General features: G+C 40.8%; 1 protein-coding gene across 1 annotated transcript in view; it reads right to left on the bottom strand.

The window, feature by feature from the left end:
• Positions 1–8,094: 8,094 nt before the first annotated feature.
• Positions 8,095–17,105, bottom strand: part of nsmfa (NMDA receptor synaptonuclear signaling and neuronal migration factor a) — a gene marked incomplete at its 5' end in the record, with an annotated part of 29,507 nt that continues 20,496 nt past the window's right edge. The window contains 8 exons of the mRNA XM_079288963.1: positions 8,095–8,952; positions 9,481–9,556; positions 13,818–13,920; positions 14,629–14,708; positions 14,905–14,975; positions 15,605–15,638; positions 15,808–15,891; positions 16,413–16,543. Coding sequence (XP_079145089.1) covers positions 8,855–8,952; positions 9,481–9,556; positions 13,818–13,920; positions 14,629–14,708; positions 14,905–14,975; positions 15,605–15,638; positions 15,808–15,891; positions 16,413–16,543 — 677 coding nt within the window. The 3' untranslated portion in view covers positions 8,095–8,854. The remainder of the gene's footprint in view (positions 8,953–9,480; positions 9,557–13,817; positions 13,921–14,628; positions 14,709–14,904; positions 14,976–15,604; positions 15,639–15,807; positions 15,892–16,412; positions 16,544–17,105) is intronic.

The raw sequence follows: 17,105 nt of genomic DNA, 5'->3' as shown, positions 1-17,105 counted from the left end.
GAAGGTACTGATCTACCAAATGCATATGAGAAAAGCAGAATGTGTCGGTTGCAAAGTTGTCCTGGTTTGCGATGGCTCGTTTCTCTCCAGTTATTCGGACGAGCGAGGTCGTGTGTCGTGATGCCGAGGAACCGAAGTGGAATGTTTGTACGTAGACTGAGAAATATCCGAAAATAATGATTATTCAACCTCAAGTTACAATTTGTGAATGTTCTGTTTTGTATTGTAAGAATTTCTGGTGTTATTTTGAAAAGCGAACATTTTCAGTGCACCAAAAAAAAAACGTGAATTATGACTCATTTTGTAAAGTATAGTACGGTAACGTAAAGAAAGCAAACCTTTAAACTACTTGTTCCTCATTGAGCGAATAGAGCTGCCTACCGACGTTGTGAGATGGAAGCACAGTACAGCTGCAGACTTTTTTAACTATGCATGACATATCTGTGGAGGAGTTGAAGTTAGAATGTGTTGCCATCTTTGATGCGAGCAGAAGGCCACTCTGCAAATATTTCAAAGTCATTATAGCGTACTTTTCTATGTATTGATGTGTTTCACTCTAAATGATCCCAAAGCAGTACATTTGTTCACTTTCTTTGTTTTTCAGTTCATGTTTTGAGTAGAAGTGTAGATACAATTTGACGTGCCTCCAACATAGGCTATCAACACAATATTAATTATAACATTTAATGCTTCCACACTGATTACTTCAGCACTAATGTGTTTAATGTACAAGAAAGGGACTTTTTTTAACTTACTACTTGCATGTCACTGAAGTGTCTGTTTTCTAAGACCAGTACTATGCATATGACGTGTCTCTGTCTGTATGGTGCAGCGGTACACCCTGGCACATCGTCACGTACAGTGGCTGGAAGAGGAGGGCATATGTGGTTGACTGATTCTAATTTTGTTTTTTTGCTTACCCAAAGTGTTTTCCAAAAAGATGTAATTAAGTTGTCCTCCTTAATGTGGAGTGCTGCAAATAGAGACATGAACTCTGGCTTTACATTTCCATTAAATGATTGTACTGTACTTCTAAATGATATAAGTCGATGATGACAGCCAATGATTTTTTTTTTTTAGCCGGAGAATTAATTGCAAAAATGTGTCAATTTGTGTTATGCTGTGAAATGTTACCTCATTTGCTTTCCACACATTTCACGAGGGATTTTACATTCTGCCGTACTGTAAGTTTCTTTTGTCAACTAAGATAAAGTTTTAACCTCGAGGAAAACAACTTTGGTACTTCCTCTTTGGTGTGAATATTTTGACCTCAACGACCAACAAGAATGAACTGAAGGAAAGTTTGGGTGACAGTGCAAGCCACAGAACAGCTGTAAGATACATATTTTATACATACAATATTTGAACTTGTAGTTATTGTCATAAGGGCCTGGCTAAGTGCGTAACCTTTATTGCTCACATGGTTTTGCATTCAGCAGTGTAAATTTATTTAATTAAGAGCTTTGGGGTCTCTTTCCCCTAAATGCATGCCAACATACTAAACACATACCACTCTATTGTCATAGCATGAGAGGTCCTTGGCAACAAAACCTTTGAATTCATTATTCTATTCATACTGTATCTTCATCTTTGAATAAAATATTATTGCCTTTCTGTGATGTTTTTGGTCTGATTGTTGTTGAGCTTTGTGATAGCAGTTCCACAAAATCACCACAAGAGCGTGCTGTGCACCACGACGTTTCAGAAGCTGTAAGATTCTCTTACAGTTTGTGGCTCATTATTTAGACAGATAGTGTTTTATGTGCTCAGTATATTTTTTGAGTTTACTCATTTTTAAATGTATGTTTACACAAAAGGAAACCTGCATTTAAGTGCAGAAGGTAATACCTTTATGACGTTGTAGTTCCAGCAAACTGATTCAAAAAGGTCAAAATTAAAGAAAACATAAGAGTTTGAGCATGTCGTCACGTCAGTCAGACTTTAGTACAAATATGGATTTCTTTCTCTCTTCAAATGATGTTCCTCAGAAATGCATTAATATTTTCTTTCATATAATAGTGCACCATATTTACATTGTATCTCAGTGTTACCAATGTCCATTTAGAGAATGTTCCAAGATGAAAAGTAAATGATTTTGTTTTCAAAACATTCACAATATGTTAAATAGTAGAAACAGTTGACAAATTGATGATTCATAGACCAATAACGGAAAGACTTACCAGCTCTTATCAGCCAAGTGATGCCTACATCTCCAGTTTCCCATGATATTTGTCTTAATCTATTGATGCTCAGTGCTGATATTTGCATTAAAGTTCATAGTCATGATGTTGATTTGTCAGTGGCCTCTGTGGTGCCTGACATGGTCCCTTATGAGTTGAGGAAATGAAATGACAAATTTAGCCTCCAGCATTAGTGTAGAAGGTTTTAGGTTAAATGTTCATCCGTTGTGCTATTGAGGTTCATGCAAAGATGAATATTTTATTAAATATCAAATTAATATCGATTAAATACTCTGGGGCTGAAGCCCATCACAAATGAGATTTAGAACAATGTAATGTTCGTCTTGTATAAGAAACAGGGTAAATGCAGTTCAGAAGCCATCTCGAGTCATGAACTGTGGTGTTATGCCCCCGCTGGGGTACATAAGGGAGCCAAAAAAAACCTCACGTCAGCAAATGAGAAGTGCTGATTGTGACAGAATTGGAGCCTTCACTCTTCATGCTCAGTTTGTTGTTTACCTGCTACAGGCTGCCAGCAGTAAAATGCACTAAAACAAAACAACAGAAGGCTTGCTCAGCTTTCTGTAAAGCCGCACGCTCTCAGGCCTACTTCTGCAGGTGAGACGTGTTTGGTTCAGTGGTACCCATTTCTTCCATTAGCCTGCCTTTCCCTGCTTCTGCCCAATTAAATCTCATTGCAATCTCCGGCTTCCAAAATGAAAGATCATAACACCAAAGGTAAAGAAGTTAAAAGATATTTGTAGTAGTATAAGTTGTAGTAGAAGTATTATTAGTAGAAGTATTAGGAGCATTAGAATAAGTACAAGTAGTAGTAGTAGTGATATTTGTAGTAGTAGTAGAAGTTGTAGTTGTAGTAGAAGTATTAGTAATTAGAAGAAGTAGTAGAAGACGTAGTATCAGTAGTCATAGTAATAGCTGTAGTATTGGTCGTAGTATTTAATATCACAGTAGTAGTAGTAGTAGTAGTAGTAATAGTAATGGCAGTAGAAGATGTAGCAGTAGTAGTAGTACTAGTAGCAGTCGTACGAATAGCTGTAGTAGTATTACTACTTTTAGTGGCATGAATAGCAGTAGTAGTAGTAGCAGTTGTCGTATAAGTAATAGTAGTAGTGGTAGTAATAGCAGTAGTGGTTGTAATAACATTGATGGTAGCAGTAGTAGTAGTAATAGTAGCAACAGCTAAAGTTATAGTAGAAGTAGTAGTAGCAGTAGTAGTAATACTATATTAGCAGCAGCAGTAGTAGTTGTCGCAGTATTAGTAAGAGCATTCATTTTTTTAACAAAAAAGCCTAATTTTGAGCTTGTTTAAATACAGTTAATCCATGGGGCTTTTATTTTGAAAGGGTGGTGCTGGGTGGGGGGGAGAGGGGGAGAGGAGACATTCGTTCGTTCGTACGTTCGTTCGTTCGTTCGTTCGTTCGTTCGTTCGTTCGTTCGTTCGTTCGTTCGTACGTTCGTTCGTTCGTTCGTTCGTTCGTTCGTTCGTTCATTCGTTCGTTCGTACATTCTGTCTGTCTTTGACTGCCTGGCTCTGGTTGACTCTGTCTGTCTGTCTGTCTGTCTGTCTTCGTTCGTTCGTTCGTTCGTTCGTACGTTCGTTCGTACGTTCGTTCGTACGTTCGTTCGTTCGTTCGGTCGTTCGTTCGTTCGTTCGTACGTTCGTACGTTCGTTCGTTCGTTCGTTCGTACGTTCGTTCGTTCGTTCGTTCGTTCGTTCGTTCGTTCGTTCGTACGTTCGTACGTTCGTTCGTTCGTTCGTTCGTTCGTACGGTCGTACGTTCGTTCGTTCGTTCGTTCGTTCGTTCGTTCGTTCGTACGTTCGTTCGTTCGTTCGTTCGTTCGTTCGTTCGTTCGTACGTTCGTTCGTTCGTATATATATATATATATATATATATATATATATATATATATATATATATATATATATATATATATATATATATATATATATATATATACCCACATTTGATCTAGTTTTGTCTGCATGACTGTGATTTAGAGGCATAGTGTGACGACTTACAGTACCTTCTTTCATTTTATTTTGAACGTATTAATGTCTTGCCAGCCATCATTATCAAGACTAAGAGGCTTTCTGAAGCTGTCATTTGGCACAGAGGTGCTTTGAGCTGAGGATGATTATCAAGTTTAGCTACTCATGATGCTCACTTCCATAAGCTGTCTGTCTTTACATAAAGTTCTGCTCTCTTTACACACGTTAATGCATTTTACTCTGTAAAAATAAGTCTGTCATGTTCGTGTCTGCCACATACAAGAGAGAGGTGAAAGGGAAGTTTGTACAATTTGGTGATGAAGCTTCTGGACAATCAAGGGCAGACCGTGGGCTGTTCTGAATGGATTGCAGTTGAATGTTAACAAGCTGTCTGTGATATTTGCAAACTCTGTTTTGCATGTCAAACTCGATGCTAATTCTAATTTGAGTGGAGAAAAGGAAGGAGGCGGAAAAGCGGTGTACACAAAGGCAAAGTGCATGTGAGGCAAGTGCAGATTAGGGATCGAGGCGTTTCTGGGACGAGGAGATAAGGCGCCGCTCTACTTTCTACTTTTATCTGCATTTTTGCATACTAAGTTGCAACAAAGACAAAATAATTCGTAATACGTGTTGTTTTTGTCTACACGTCTCTCTCTCTGTGCACTGAAGTGAGTTTTACTCCACACAGAAGGAAATCTGTGTGTTAAAACACCTCTTTAATACATGATGACGTTGTTATCACCTCTTCATTATGAACTATCCTTCTCTACCACCCGACTCCATTCTGCTGCAGCTCGTACAGACAGCCACTTGGTAGAGGTTGTGCTGTGAATTTGTCTCAAAGCTTTTCATTTGACCTGCAGCACTGACTCTGCACTGACTACAGTTCACTTCAAGTGGAAATCTTTCCACGCATACAACCAGTGAGATGCTCTTGTACAGCCCTGCTGGGGAGTTAACATGAAATGCACCGTATTCATGCTATTTGAAATTGGACTGGGGCACTTTGTAGCAGTTGATCCAGGTGTAAAAAGTTCTGTAAAACATAAAATGGGTTTGTAATGCAGAACAATGGAGACTTGCCTGTGTTTGGGCAGCTGTCTGGTTGTGTTAGGCTGCAGCCAAAATTATCTCACAACTTCGATGTTTGAAATGGGGAAGGGTCACAACTTTGCTCAGTTCTGTAACAAAGAGTGGTGACGACAGTGGAGTTTCATCTGTGTTGTTTTGGATAATTGGTGAAGTGAGGGTCGTTGAAATGAGAAATTAGCATTTTTCTTTGCAGTCCTATATCGAACTCCAGTATTTCTTTCTCGTATTTCTTTAAGCTTAAGTCTGTTTTTCACACATTTTAACGAAACCAAATGTCTGATCTCAGAGCTCCTTTTTTGGTTGTTTGAGTGAAATGAAATGATAAGGCAAATAATGCAACACAGACTGAGTGAGACAAGTCGACACATTTGCATCTGTAATTAGATTTCCGGTAAATTATTTATTTTCTTTTTTTGCTGAAGAAGCAAACAAAAAAATCTCTCTCAAACTCCTGAGTCAGAGTGCTCTTCACATCACGGTCAGTTCAGCACAGTAAATTCAAACAGAGGATTAATTACCAGTAATTTCTTTATAGACTGGACATGATATTTGTTTGTGTGATGTTTTCTATGGCATTAAGAAAAACACTTTCTGAATTGAGTGAATCCATCACATCACTGCTTTGCTTTAAATGAACCAGTGTTTCTGATCTGAGAATTATACCGGTGTGTATAATTTCCGGAAAAAAAAAAAATTCCATTAAACGTAGCAGCTGATGAGGGCAACATCTTTGAGAATTCGGCAGCTTAATGCTTCTGCTGGAATTAAAAATGGCTCAATGATATGACGGGTTGTCTGAGTGTTGGGTTTTAAATCTGGAGTGAGAACATGAACAGACTCAGGCTGTTAGAGCACTTGTCTGTGCCAGACAAACTGTAGGCCAACACTGCAATGTCAGAGCGAGGGCAAAAGCAAGTAAAACCCCCAGTTCTGCTAGTGGAGAGATAGAGAGCACTCCAGTGAGACTGGTTGACTTTAACACAAAAAGCCTGCACATAACGCTCCAAATATTATCACATGATGACAAATGGAAAAGTATTTGCCATACACGGGTGAAGAGTATCTTTTCCTTTGCGTGTGTGTTTGTATATGTTTGTGTGTGAATGTATTACGCAGGGCTGGGCCCACTGAAATATATTAATAACTCAAATATTTTTCCCCTCATGCACTCTGTAAACTATCTGCACACAAATCACCCACGCGGACACTTCAATGACTGGTTTAAAATCACAATCGGCAGCATGTTTCACTGACATTCAGGGGCCGTTGTCATTGTGGGACACCGCTGTGATTGGCCGAGCAGTGAGCCATGGCGTGATTTAGCAACGTCCCCCTTGGATTGCTGCCACATTCGGAAATATTACCGCCTCAAATGTCAACATTTAAAACAAAGTAGAGAGCGCAGCACTCCAGAAGCACAGAAAAGTCAACACTCTGGTATTGGCTCATTTCTTAGGTTGACACATTGAAGCAATTCTGTCTCAATCGGAGCCTTTTTTCGGAAACATGTCAACCTGAGAAATCAAATGCTGAGACTTTGTTGTGCTTTGAGTGTCCCTGTCCCAGCTTAGATGTGACATAAAGCAAATTAAGTTATTATTAAAGGGTCTCCGCCAGGACGATCATGTGATCCGTCCTGTGTGTCCGTGAGTGAGTGTGCAGCTCTGTGTTTGTCCGCAGTTAATCTTACATTCTGCTGCAGCAAACTGCATTATATTTTGGGTGTCCAGTGGTTGCTGTGACTCACACTTTCTCAAAACATCTTTTTTTGCTGCTGTTATTTACTGCCATTGACTGCCTGCTGACTCCTCACTCACAACTCCTAACCGGCCTCTACTGAGTGCACCATAGTGCAGTGCTGCAGAACCCCCCAAAAAAAGGCCGAAGCTGAGATAACCCTGGTGACACCCCTTTAATTCTGTCCTGATTTATTGATTTCCTAAAATGTCCCAGCCCCAGCGTTAGAGTGTGTGTGTGTGTGTGTGAGAGAGAGAGAGAGCACTTGCGCATTGTTTCAGATTTGCTGTCCAGCTGTAGGCTCAGAGCTGCTCTCCACATTTGACCATCCTTAATCTATGTGATCTCTGGTCACTCAGGTGGTGCGGCGGTCGCGGACACAGACACACACTCGCCGCGTATTTCTAGCTTGACACCTGGCAGGGTCAGCAGATGGCTGTTAACAGCTTAAACCGCTGGCAGATCTGTTTAATTCGGAGAACTCCGGTCCTCAGACTGGATCACAGCCCAGTGAAGTGAGCGGTGGCGGAAGCTTCATTTGGCTGCCATTAAGAGAAGCCAAGAGTGGTTGGCAGATAGTGAGAGCAGCTGGCGCCCGTGACAGGGGCCGACTAAGTGGCCTGAACCGTCTGCAAAAGAGCAGGAGGGATCAATAGGGCAACTCCTACACTACAGTGGCAGGAGCACTTGGATGGCTGTTGCATCCCTCTTGACATCGTTAATCACACTAGACGGCCTTTGAGTGTATGTGACAGGAAGAGAGAAAATGGGGGGGGGGGGGGGGGGGGTGAAGGCGATGACCATTATTTTTTCTTTAACATAGGAGCAGAAAGAGAAAATGCACACAACACATTTGCATGATTTCTTCTTTTTTGACATGGAAAAGACAGCCAAACACACACACACACACACACACACACACACACACACACACACACCTACACATACACACACACACTCGCACACAAAATCAGAACTTTTTTTTTTTTTTTACCAAAACATGAAGCTGGATTTCTCAAACCGAAGATACATTTCTGGAGAGATAATACATTCATTCCAAGCGATGGCGATGAAGATTACAATGTCTTGATAGAATAGACAAACAGATTAATTACTTCATGGCTAAAACCTGAGTTATTCCAAAGTATTTCCATATGAAACAATGCACATCAAAAATAAATGATGCATTATTATTCTCATGTATCATTTGCGTGACTAAAGCTATGCTAATATATTCATATGATATATACACACATCGACGTATGGATTATTTATGTATGTATCTCTGCATGTCTCTGGGGTCTGAGATCATCTGAGCGGTCCAGTCAAAACACAGAACCACATTAAGGCAGAATGAGTTTCAGCGGTTTTCCTGAAGCACATCAGCCTCAAAGTGTGTCTTTGCAACAGAGGTGTGACTAAAATTATATATATATATTTTTTTTACACATTTGAATTTTTTATTCTCCTTTTTTGCTTTCCAACCCAAGAGGCAATGGGAGTTGGTGACTAAGACGTGGACAGTCTAGTTGTCTCTGCTTTTTCCTCATTTTTTCTTTTGTGTATTTTTTCGGGCCCTTTTTGTTCGTCTTTGGTCCTTACTCTGAAAATGAGGAGGAGCAGAGGCACAGCATCATTTGAGTTTGTCTTCATCTTGTCCTTCCTTGTCATTCCTTCTTCCTCCCCTCCTCCCAGTCCTCTCCAGGATGAACGCAGGCATGACTGTTTGTATTGGGTTGGCGGGTCGAGCACTATAGTTGAGCAATGTTCAGTTATTGGATCAGTTTTTTTTTCATTGTAGGGCTCCGCTGGACCCATTATCCGTGTTTTTTCGTCACAAAAATTCCTCATATTCCAAGAGTTTGGAGTGCTGCCGTGTCTTCCAAAGCCGGTAGAGGCGGAAGTCGAAGTACATCTCAATCATCTCTTTGCCTTGATTGGTAAATGAGACAGGAAAAGTTTGAATCAAGTATTAAGGAAGGAAATTGATACCAAGACCATGATTTTTCTTTTACCCTTAACCAAGAACTGTGGGTGGCTTAAAATAACCATAAAAACATTAAACCAGCAACTTTTTGCAACTTTCCAGGTATGTTTAAGAGCATTTCTTCATTATGTTGATCAGAAACATTACTCAGATGACATTAAGGTCGCCTCAAAATATGATGGCAAGGGTTAACTTGTATGAGACAAAAGTTGAGCGTGGTTTGATTTGATCAGGGCCGGAGAGGTTTGCATCTCTAATGGGCAAAAAGATAACAGGAGGAGAAAAGTTGTGATAAAAGTGACGGACTAAAGAAGAGGAAGTCTGGGTTTAAAAGAGTTTCCAGTTGTTCCTGGAACTGAGAGCAGGCTTTTTGTAATCCTGACTATTGTGTTGAGGCGAATACTGTGCGTCTCTTCTCCCACCTGCAGCTAGAGAGGAGAAGAGGGCAAAGTCAAATGATTACTCTCTCTCACCCTGTGCAGACAGCTCCAGCGGCGACTCAAACTCCACAGAATAAGGCCTCATCAGATTCTTCAGTTTCTGGAACAGCTGTTGGGCCGAGATAAGGAAGCAAACACCAATTAATCCTACTGCACTTGGATACACGAGCAGCGGGGGAGCCTGCATCTTCAGACACAGCACACACACACACACACAAACAAAGAAACACACACAAGAATGGCAATGACTCCAGCTCATTACTGCCAAAGAGACATATGGACATTTGTCCTAAGCAGGTAACAGGGAGGACAGTAAATGAGGTGAGAGTATAAATTGCGAAGGTGTTTCCCTGCATGTCTTCAAATAACCTGCCTTTCCGTGAAACAGCCGAGCTTGTAAGAGGTTGAGAGCAGGACCCCAGTCCCTGTCATTCTACTAGCGAAGAGTCCCATGTTCAGGAAATTAACAGAGGAAATTAAAATCAAACTTATCTGTAAATTAGAGGGATTTGAGATGCTAGCTGATAGCTTGCCTTTGTAGTCCTACAAGTGGTTTTCTCAAACTACAATATGAAATTTAGCGCTGATTAGTCGCTTAGAAAATGAATAGACGACACATTTGCAGAGTCCAGCTTCTTGCTGATGTTTCTCTCAGTATTATTTCATTGTAGATGTTACACTTTGGGGTTTTGAACTGTTGGATGGACAAAAAAAAAAATCCCTTTTGAAGTAAGGATAGACAGATGTGTTTATTTTCAGGGCCGATACTAATAATTAGTGAGAGAGGGAGCATGGACTGAAGTGTCGACGTGATACAAGAACTTTCTTTGATCATGAAGCAGATTGTACTATTCACTGGTTTATCAGTGACGGGTATGAACTACACTGCAGACTCGATTCTCTACACTAATGGTGATAAACTGAGAGATGGCTGACTCATATGAACGGGTTTCCAACGCGGTTTGAAGGCGCATCGGTAGGTGTATGAAATGTCTGTACCGTCACTGTGGCTGCATTTTTATAATATAATCTCCCATTTCTCGTCCAGCCGTCGTCTCACTCCCTCTTCCTGTCTTTGCAGATGTTTACAGACCAAGAGGGAGGCGGCTGCATCAGAGCCAAAGTAGCACATATTTCAATTTATTTGATCAGCAAACGTATTTAAAAAACTCTGATAATCGTAAAAATCGCAGCTGATAATCGGGCAGGCATCACTTTGGACTCTGGGAACATGTGATTACCACTTTTCATTTTAGACGAAGCAATCATTCAATCAGCTGAAAGAAAATACAGATGTAGTAATCAATAGTGAAAATAATAATTCATTGCAGCCCTGAAGACCGCTTTAATTGGAGCTGTAAAGCGAGTCATCTCCTCTGCAGGTCCTCACTGACGTGGTGCTGTGCACATTAAAAATTGAAGCTCACTGATTTCTCTAGAATTTAGTCATGAGGGAACCCGATACCCTTCTGTCAGAGAAATCAAATGCGCTTTTGTTTTCCACTTTATGATGTTAAAATGGAGGTGGTGAAGAAAAAGAAGCTTTCATTCCTTGTGTTTGCTGTCCTTTAAAAAAGATGAAAGAAGATGGCTATACGTGCCAGATGTGGAGGAGAGAGCGGTTGGGGAGACGCGGGCAGCGTGGCTTGTCTGTAGTGCAAATAACAGATCTCAAATAATGTGTTGCAAGTTGGGTAGTTTCCTGTCTGTTCTGCGTGGCTCCACATTTCACATTGCAGTGTTTATAACTGTGTTTTTCGAGTAATCAAAGAGCAGCAACATCCCCCCCCTCGATATCAGACAATTTCCATTTGTCCTTGTCACCTATCTTTTCAATCACATTCACTTATGTGTATGTGGAGCGCCTCCAAAATTCAAAACTGAATGAAATGCTGCAAATGTTTAATGAATTTACACCTCAGAACAAGAGAGAAGTATCCTTAAAAAAATGCTTTTATTGTGCTTAACAAGCCCCTTTCATATTTGTTGATGGTTTAATTAAGTTTAATTTACCGCTCTGTTACAACCACCCCATCATAGCTGCAAACTGCAATATTTATGAGCTTAGATATACATATCAAGATTGAAGTTCCTCCCAGCACAACTGCACATAGTCCTGTGTGTGTGTGTGTGTGTGTGTGTGTGTGTGTGTGTGTGTGCGTGTGTGTGTGTGTGTGTGTGTGACTCGAGACACTTTAGATGTGTGGCTTGCTTTCAACTCTCCAGGAGGCTTTTGCACAACATGTGCTTTGGTATTTGCAATAACTTCCTGGCTGTTATTAATTTAGGTCCATTCCATTACTGTCATGTGTTTGCAATATTTAGTTTGGAGTGCAGCATTTGACGCTGCGCTGTCTGGAGTGCAGCATTTGACAACAATGAAACCTACTGTTTAAAATATTGATTGAGCTGGTACCCATGTAAACTTTGTGCCAACGGAGGCCGGCTGAGTGTGATGTGTTCTTTTGATGATGCACTGGGTGGAGGTTATGTGATCGTTAAGAAAGTGGTTTGGGCTAGGCCCTTTAGCGCTGATGGGGTCATGTTGTTTCAGGTTGTTTTAAATACCATGAGACAGGGTTTTATAACTCTGGAAAGTTATCATGGCAGAAATCACGTTCTCTCGTCGCAACACTATGAAGTTACAAAGTCATCAACCATGTGAACCAAGCACGAGATTTGATTTGACTGCAGCACCTCGCTGAGTGATGTTGCATTGCGTTGGAGCAATTTGCTTGTTGCTGTTGGCACTGCAGAGAGCCTTGGCCTCAGCGCCATCAAACTTTTCCAACATCAGTAGCCGACCACACCAGTGCTCCTGTGGCTAAACATCTGCAAGTCCCTGCAGCCAGGTTCCAAAATGTTGTGGATAGACATTACAAAAGAGTGAAGGTTGTTCTAGCAGCATATCATATCCTGTGTGTGATGTTCCACAAGTAAGTGCCCGCATGCGTTTGGCCATGTTGTGCTGTTTCCAGTGGAGAATGGGTTTGATGAAAAGCAGAACAATGTCACAAGAAAGTGATTTATAGTGTACACATTCTTCTGGAGAGGTTCACGTTAAATCTCATTCATTCTGTTTTCTGACTGAAGTTAAGACTACAGTAGACAAGCCACCAGTGTGACAATATCACTTTGGGATCTTGGGACTAAGCCTTGCGAAAAGAAAAATGGCAATTTTGTTGTTTTGAATTCAAGCTGTGTTGAGACAACAGCTTGTGTCTGTAATTGTCTGTAGGGGGGTGGAGATATCACTGATGTGCAGCCTGCCAGACTGTCCATCAACCCTGAAGAGATCCACTTTATATAACAAAGCATTTTGGCAGACATGACTGGAACAGTTAGGTCAGCCAATCACTGCTGGCTATGGTGTGTGTGTGTGTGTGTGTGTGTGTACGTACGTGTGAGTGTGTCTGCCAGCTTGTCTGTGTTTTTTATTTCTTTATTTTCATGTGTGTGGTTATGAGTCTTATGTTCTTGTCAGGTAGAGAGCGGTGCAGCATCACTCAGCATGTGTGCGCTTCAGCTATAACATCACACAGAGTGAGATGATAGTCACACATGTGGATTAAGAGAGGAGAGACGCAGACAAACTGAGACAACCAGGAGGTTAATATGGTGAATATCAGACACCGTTAGAATACATCTGCAAACAGGGAAATGAGCCGGGAGGACAAAGAGAGGCAGGAGCATGCACGAGAGAGTGTTTACCGAAAGGATAAGAGACGGGGAACAAAAAGACTTCCTTTGGGGTTCCACGTAATTACATCAGTTTGTGTGGCACATGAATTTAAGTTTTGAACATTGCAACTTAAGAGGCCTTGTTATGATTGAATTGGAGTCCTACTCTTGCGTGACGGTTTGCGATGGTCCCACCAGCGTAGGAATTGATTCATAGTTTTGCATTCGATTTTACTGCTCCGTATCTGTTGTACATTATCTGCCTGTATACCGCACAGTACTTTTATTCAATTTGGGATAAAGAGCGACTCAGGGAAGGTTTGTCTCACTACCAAATGTGTGATTACAGTCATGCAATCATGGCCAAAGTAAGTATGTTTGCAGTACATTCATGCACTGTGATAAGAGAGACGTCTGCAGTGGCTTTGCGTACTTGAATGTTAAAAGGGGAGCATTAGTGGGCCTTTCTTCAACACTCTGGGAGAAAACACAAGCAGCTTAAGCTAATCAGGCAATCGCGGTTCTTGCGGTCTCTCTGCACAGTATCTTTGTAGACCTGCCATGTACTGCAGTTACATTTTTTTTAAGAGGTGTACACGAGTGCTAGTGCTTGAAACTGTAGTGGTGTTGATGATCTTTTGTGTTTTCAGTTGTTGGCGTTGTGTCTTTTTGCATCAGCGTCTGTGTACCTTCACTCCGTTGGGGTTGCCCAGGACATAGCATCCCATTATGTGGATAAGGTTGGGTTCTGGGTTGACTTTACTCATGAAGCGACTAAGCCTCCTCCAGAACCTGAACACAAAGACAAAGACAGTGACACTGAATGTAATCAATCTGATCGACGGTTCCCATGAAATTCAAAAACACACAATGTAGCTTGTTAAAAGATAAGCCTGAGTAAAGTACTTGTCACGACTGCTGTTCTTTCGCACTGAAGCAACTGTTTCTTACAATATACTGATGGAACAGGCTGTGAGCCGGATATGTTTTATATCTCTGAAACAAGTAAACATCACCGAATCAAAGACGCCCCCCCCCCCCGGGAGACATGCATCACTCCGAAAAATAGTAGATTGTGCTCGTAAATGACAAACCGAGTGTTGAATCGTCCAAGTGGAACATCTTTGATTTAAATCAAGTCGGAGAGCACTCACAGAAATAGTATTCATATTGTGAAAATAGCATAAAGAGCATTTAAATGACACATTTGTTTCAGAATCTTTTAATCCTTTGAATGCCGAAAATGAAATTAAGATTTCTTTGGAATGAGGCAGTTTCCTTTGGTCGAGGATTTTTTATTTGACTGAGCCCTTCTTTCTATTCTGGGTGGAATAAATGCCTCAAAGGGGAGCAGCTAAGGTATCTTAATGATGAAATACGTCTCTTTTCACAGCTAGCTCATGGTTCTCAGTCATTTCTGTCCTGACTCGTAGAGCACCATCACATGTTGATGCTTTATAAGACATTGGGCATGTGAATTGTCATGGGAGACATACTTACTGGCTCATGTCCTCCTCCTTTTCCACCTTAGCAAAAGTTGCCACTTTATTCTTCAGGAAATACAAGTGACCGGGGCCTCCCTAAGAAACGCATACAAGAGTGAAACACAATCACAACTACTAATTTACCTCTTCTTAATTCATATCTTGAGAGAGAGATTAGATCCCAAAGGAAGGTACTCAACACTGCATGATTGTACACATAACCCCATATATCCCAAATAAAACGTGCAATTTTACAGGAAATACACTTTTATTCCGTCTCCTTTTTCGTCACCTGACAAAAGATGAGCATCCTCCAGAACTTGCTTCCTCTCCTGTAAGCTGTGAGCTTCTTCTCTATTTCCTCTGTGGGGGACAGACAAAGGGTGTGATTGATGTGATTGATGTGAACTACAGGGACCGAATGTCGTGAGAGATGTGAACAGTGAACACAAAGAAATACTCCGGAGGTTGAGTTCAAGTACAGGTGTAATATAGAGAGTAGAGAGTGTAAGATGTAGTTTGAATTAAATTCAACAGTGTGCACTTAAGGAAATGTCACAGCAAAATAAAACAGGTCAATGAAAGACGGTAACATGGAAACATAAAATCTATGAATTATTCATTGGACCCTTAACTCCCCCGGTATGAGTCAGACTCAGGCAAACTGCTCAATAGTCCATCACGACTAAAGGTGAATGATTTTCTAGACAAGATGTCATATAAATCTGTATATAAATGTATCTGTGGCTCTATTTCTTGAATATTAATTAGGTCTCTACACTTCAACTCTTTTTCAATCTTTATTTTATCTTCATTAGTTGGACACATACATTTACATTTACCTCTTGCCTCAAAATCATGTCTATCATTTGTTCTTATAGTCCTAATTTTAAAACTATTATTTTTTCAACAATATTTTATTCACTGTACTCATTTATTGGACTCATTGAATATATAATTACAAAACGGGTGTAATAAGAATATTTACTCACCCAAAATATCATCAAAAGTTGCATGTTCATGATCCTAAGGAAAAAGACGTTCACGTGAAACATAATCATTTGAGATTGCAAAATACTTTGATTTACATTTCAATGGGCCTTCATCAGAGAACATCCTTTTAAAGAAACAACTCGTATGCTTTGTATGTCGGAAGGACCGTTATGCACACATGTCAATCAATGTTCCGACTCACGTAGAGGATGGGGATGATGGAGGGGTCATCCCTGCGAATTATAGTGGGAACGTACTCTGCCTTTGGGACCTTAGAAGAGATCAGCTGAGGTGAAGGAGAGGAATGTTTCATTTAATGGGATGTGAGGAAATGAAAGAGTGGGAGAAATTGGAGCAACGTGGAGAGAAAAGGAGGAGAATGGCAGAGTTAGAGAGAAATTAGAGGAAAGGGTAAAACTCTGTCACACTCTCATGCCTGCAGGGAATGTACAGCTCTATATAATATTCACAGCGAGACGGTAGAGAATACATTCGGAGCATTTAAGATACTGTATCTGCATATAAATTCACCTTCCACAGATTAAGCTATTTTAACCTAGATCTGCCATCGGGGTGTAATTCTAAAGTAACAATCTCCGAAAGCAACCATTTTTATATTGTGCCCCGTTTATCAGTGTATAAATGTAGGATACAGTGTTTTGGGGTTTTGATATACACTTAAGACTAAAAGTCATGATATTATGGCCTCAGCTACTTTGATTTTGACCATTTAAGGAATGATTTCCCTTGTAAACCTGCCAACTTTAAGTGTAATATTAAATTTGACGTGCAATACCGCTCTCGTACCATGATTTTGGGAGGTACAAAGTCGTCTCCTTCACAGGCCAGCTTCTCCATCTCTCGCTCCTCCTCCCAGTCTATATTGTCATCGAGGCCCCCTTCATCCAAGGTACCACAGGAGGCTTGCAGGTCTCCACCTAAAAGAAAATATATTCCACCGGTGAGAAAAAAAACCCCCTTGTAGACAGAAGTGTTTCGTGGGAAGCAGGGAAGGTGACACAGAAAGAGAAAGTCTAGGAGTGAAGGAAGGAGGTGTCCAGGAGAGTGGAGAGAGACAAGTGCGGAGGAGAGGAGAAAGGCTGGAGTTGTTAATAACGGTGGTGACATAAGAAATGTGACGGATGGAACAGGGAAAATAAGAGACAGCTGGCAGAAGGAGAAACATTTGTGACTGATGGTGAACGTGGCAGCACAATTTCTGGCGACAGCTAACACGGAGATAAGAAAATCAAACGGGGATCAGATGGCAGCTATTCTAAGAAAGTAAAGTGTTGTATACCATCAAAATCGTGCTTCTTTGACGTGCAATCACAATGTATATTACACATCATATTTATATATTTCAACATGTTCTAGAAGGATCAGGGCTGTAGTACGTGAGTCCCGTCTCGAGTCCGGTCTTGAGAACACTTTTGTGAAGTCTTGCGCATGTCTTGGTCTCGTGCCTTGTGGGGCTCTGAATTGTCTTTGTCTTGGCTA

The sequence above is a fragment of the Melanostigma gelatinosum genome (assembly GCF_949748355.1).
Source record: "Melanostigma gelatinosum genome assembly, chromosome: 18".
Lineage (NCBI taxonomy): Eukaryota > Metazoa > Chordata > Actinopteri > Perciformes > Zoarcidae > Melanostigma > Melanostigma gelatinosum.
The sequence above is the reverse complement of the archived record's forward strand: the minus strand, read 5'-3'. Positions and strand labels throughout refer to the sequence as shown.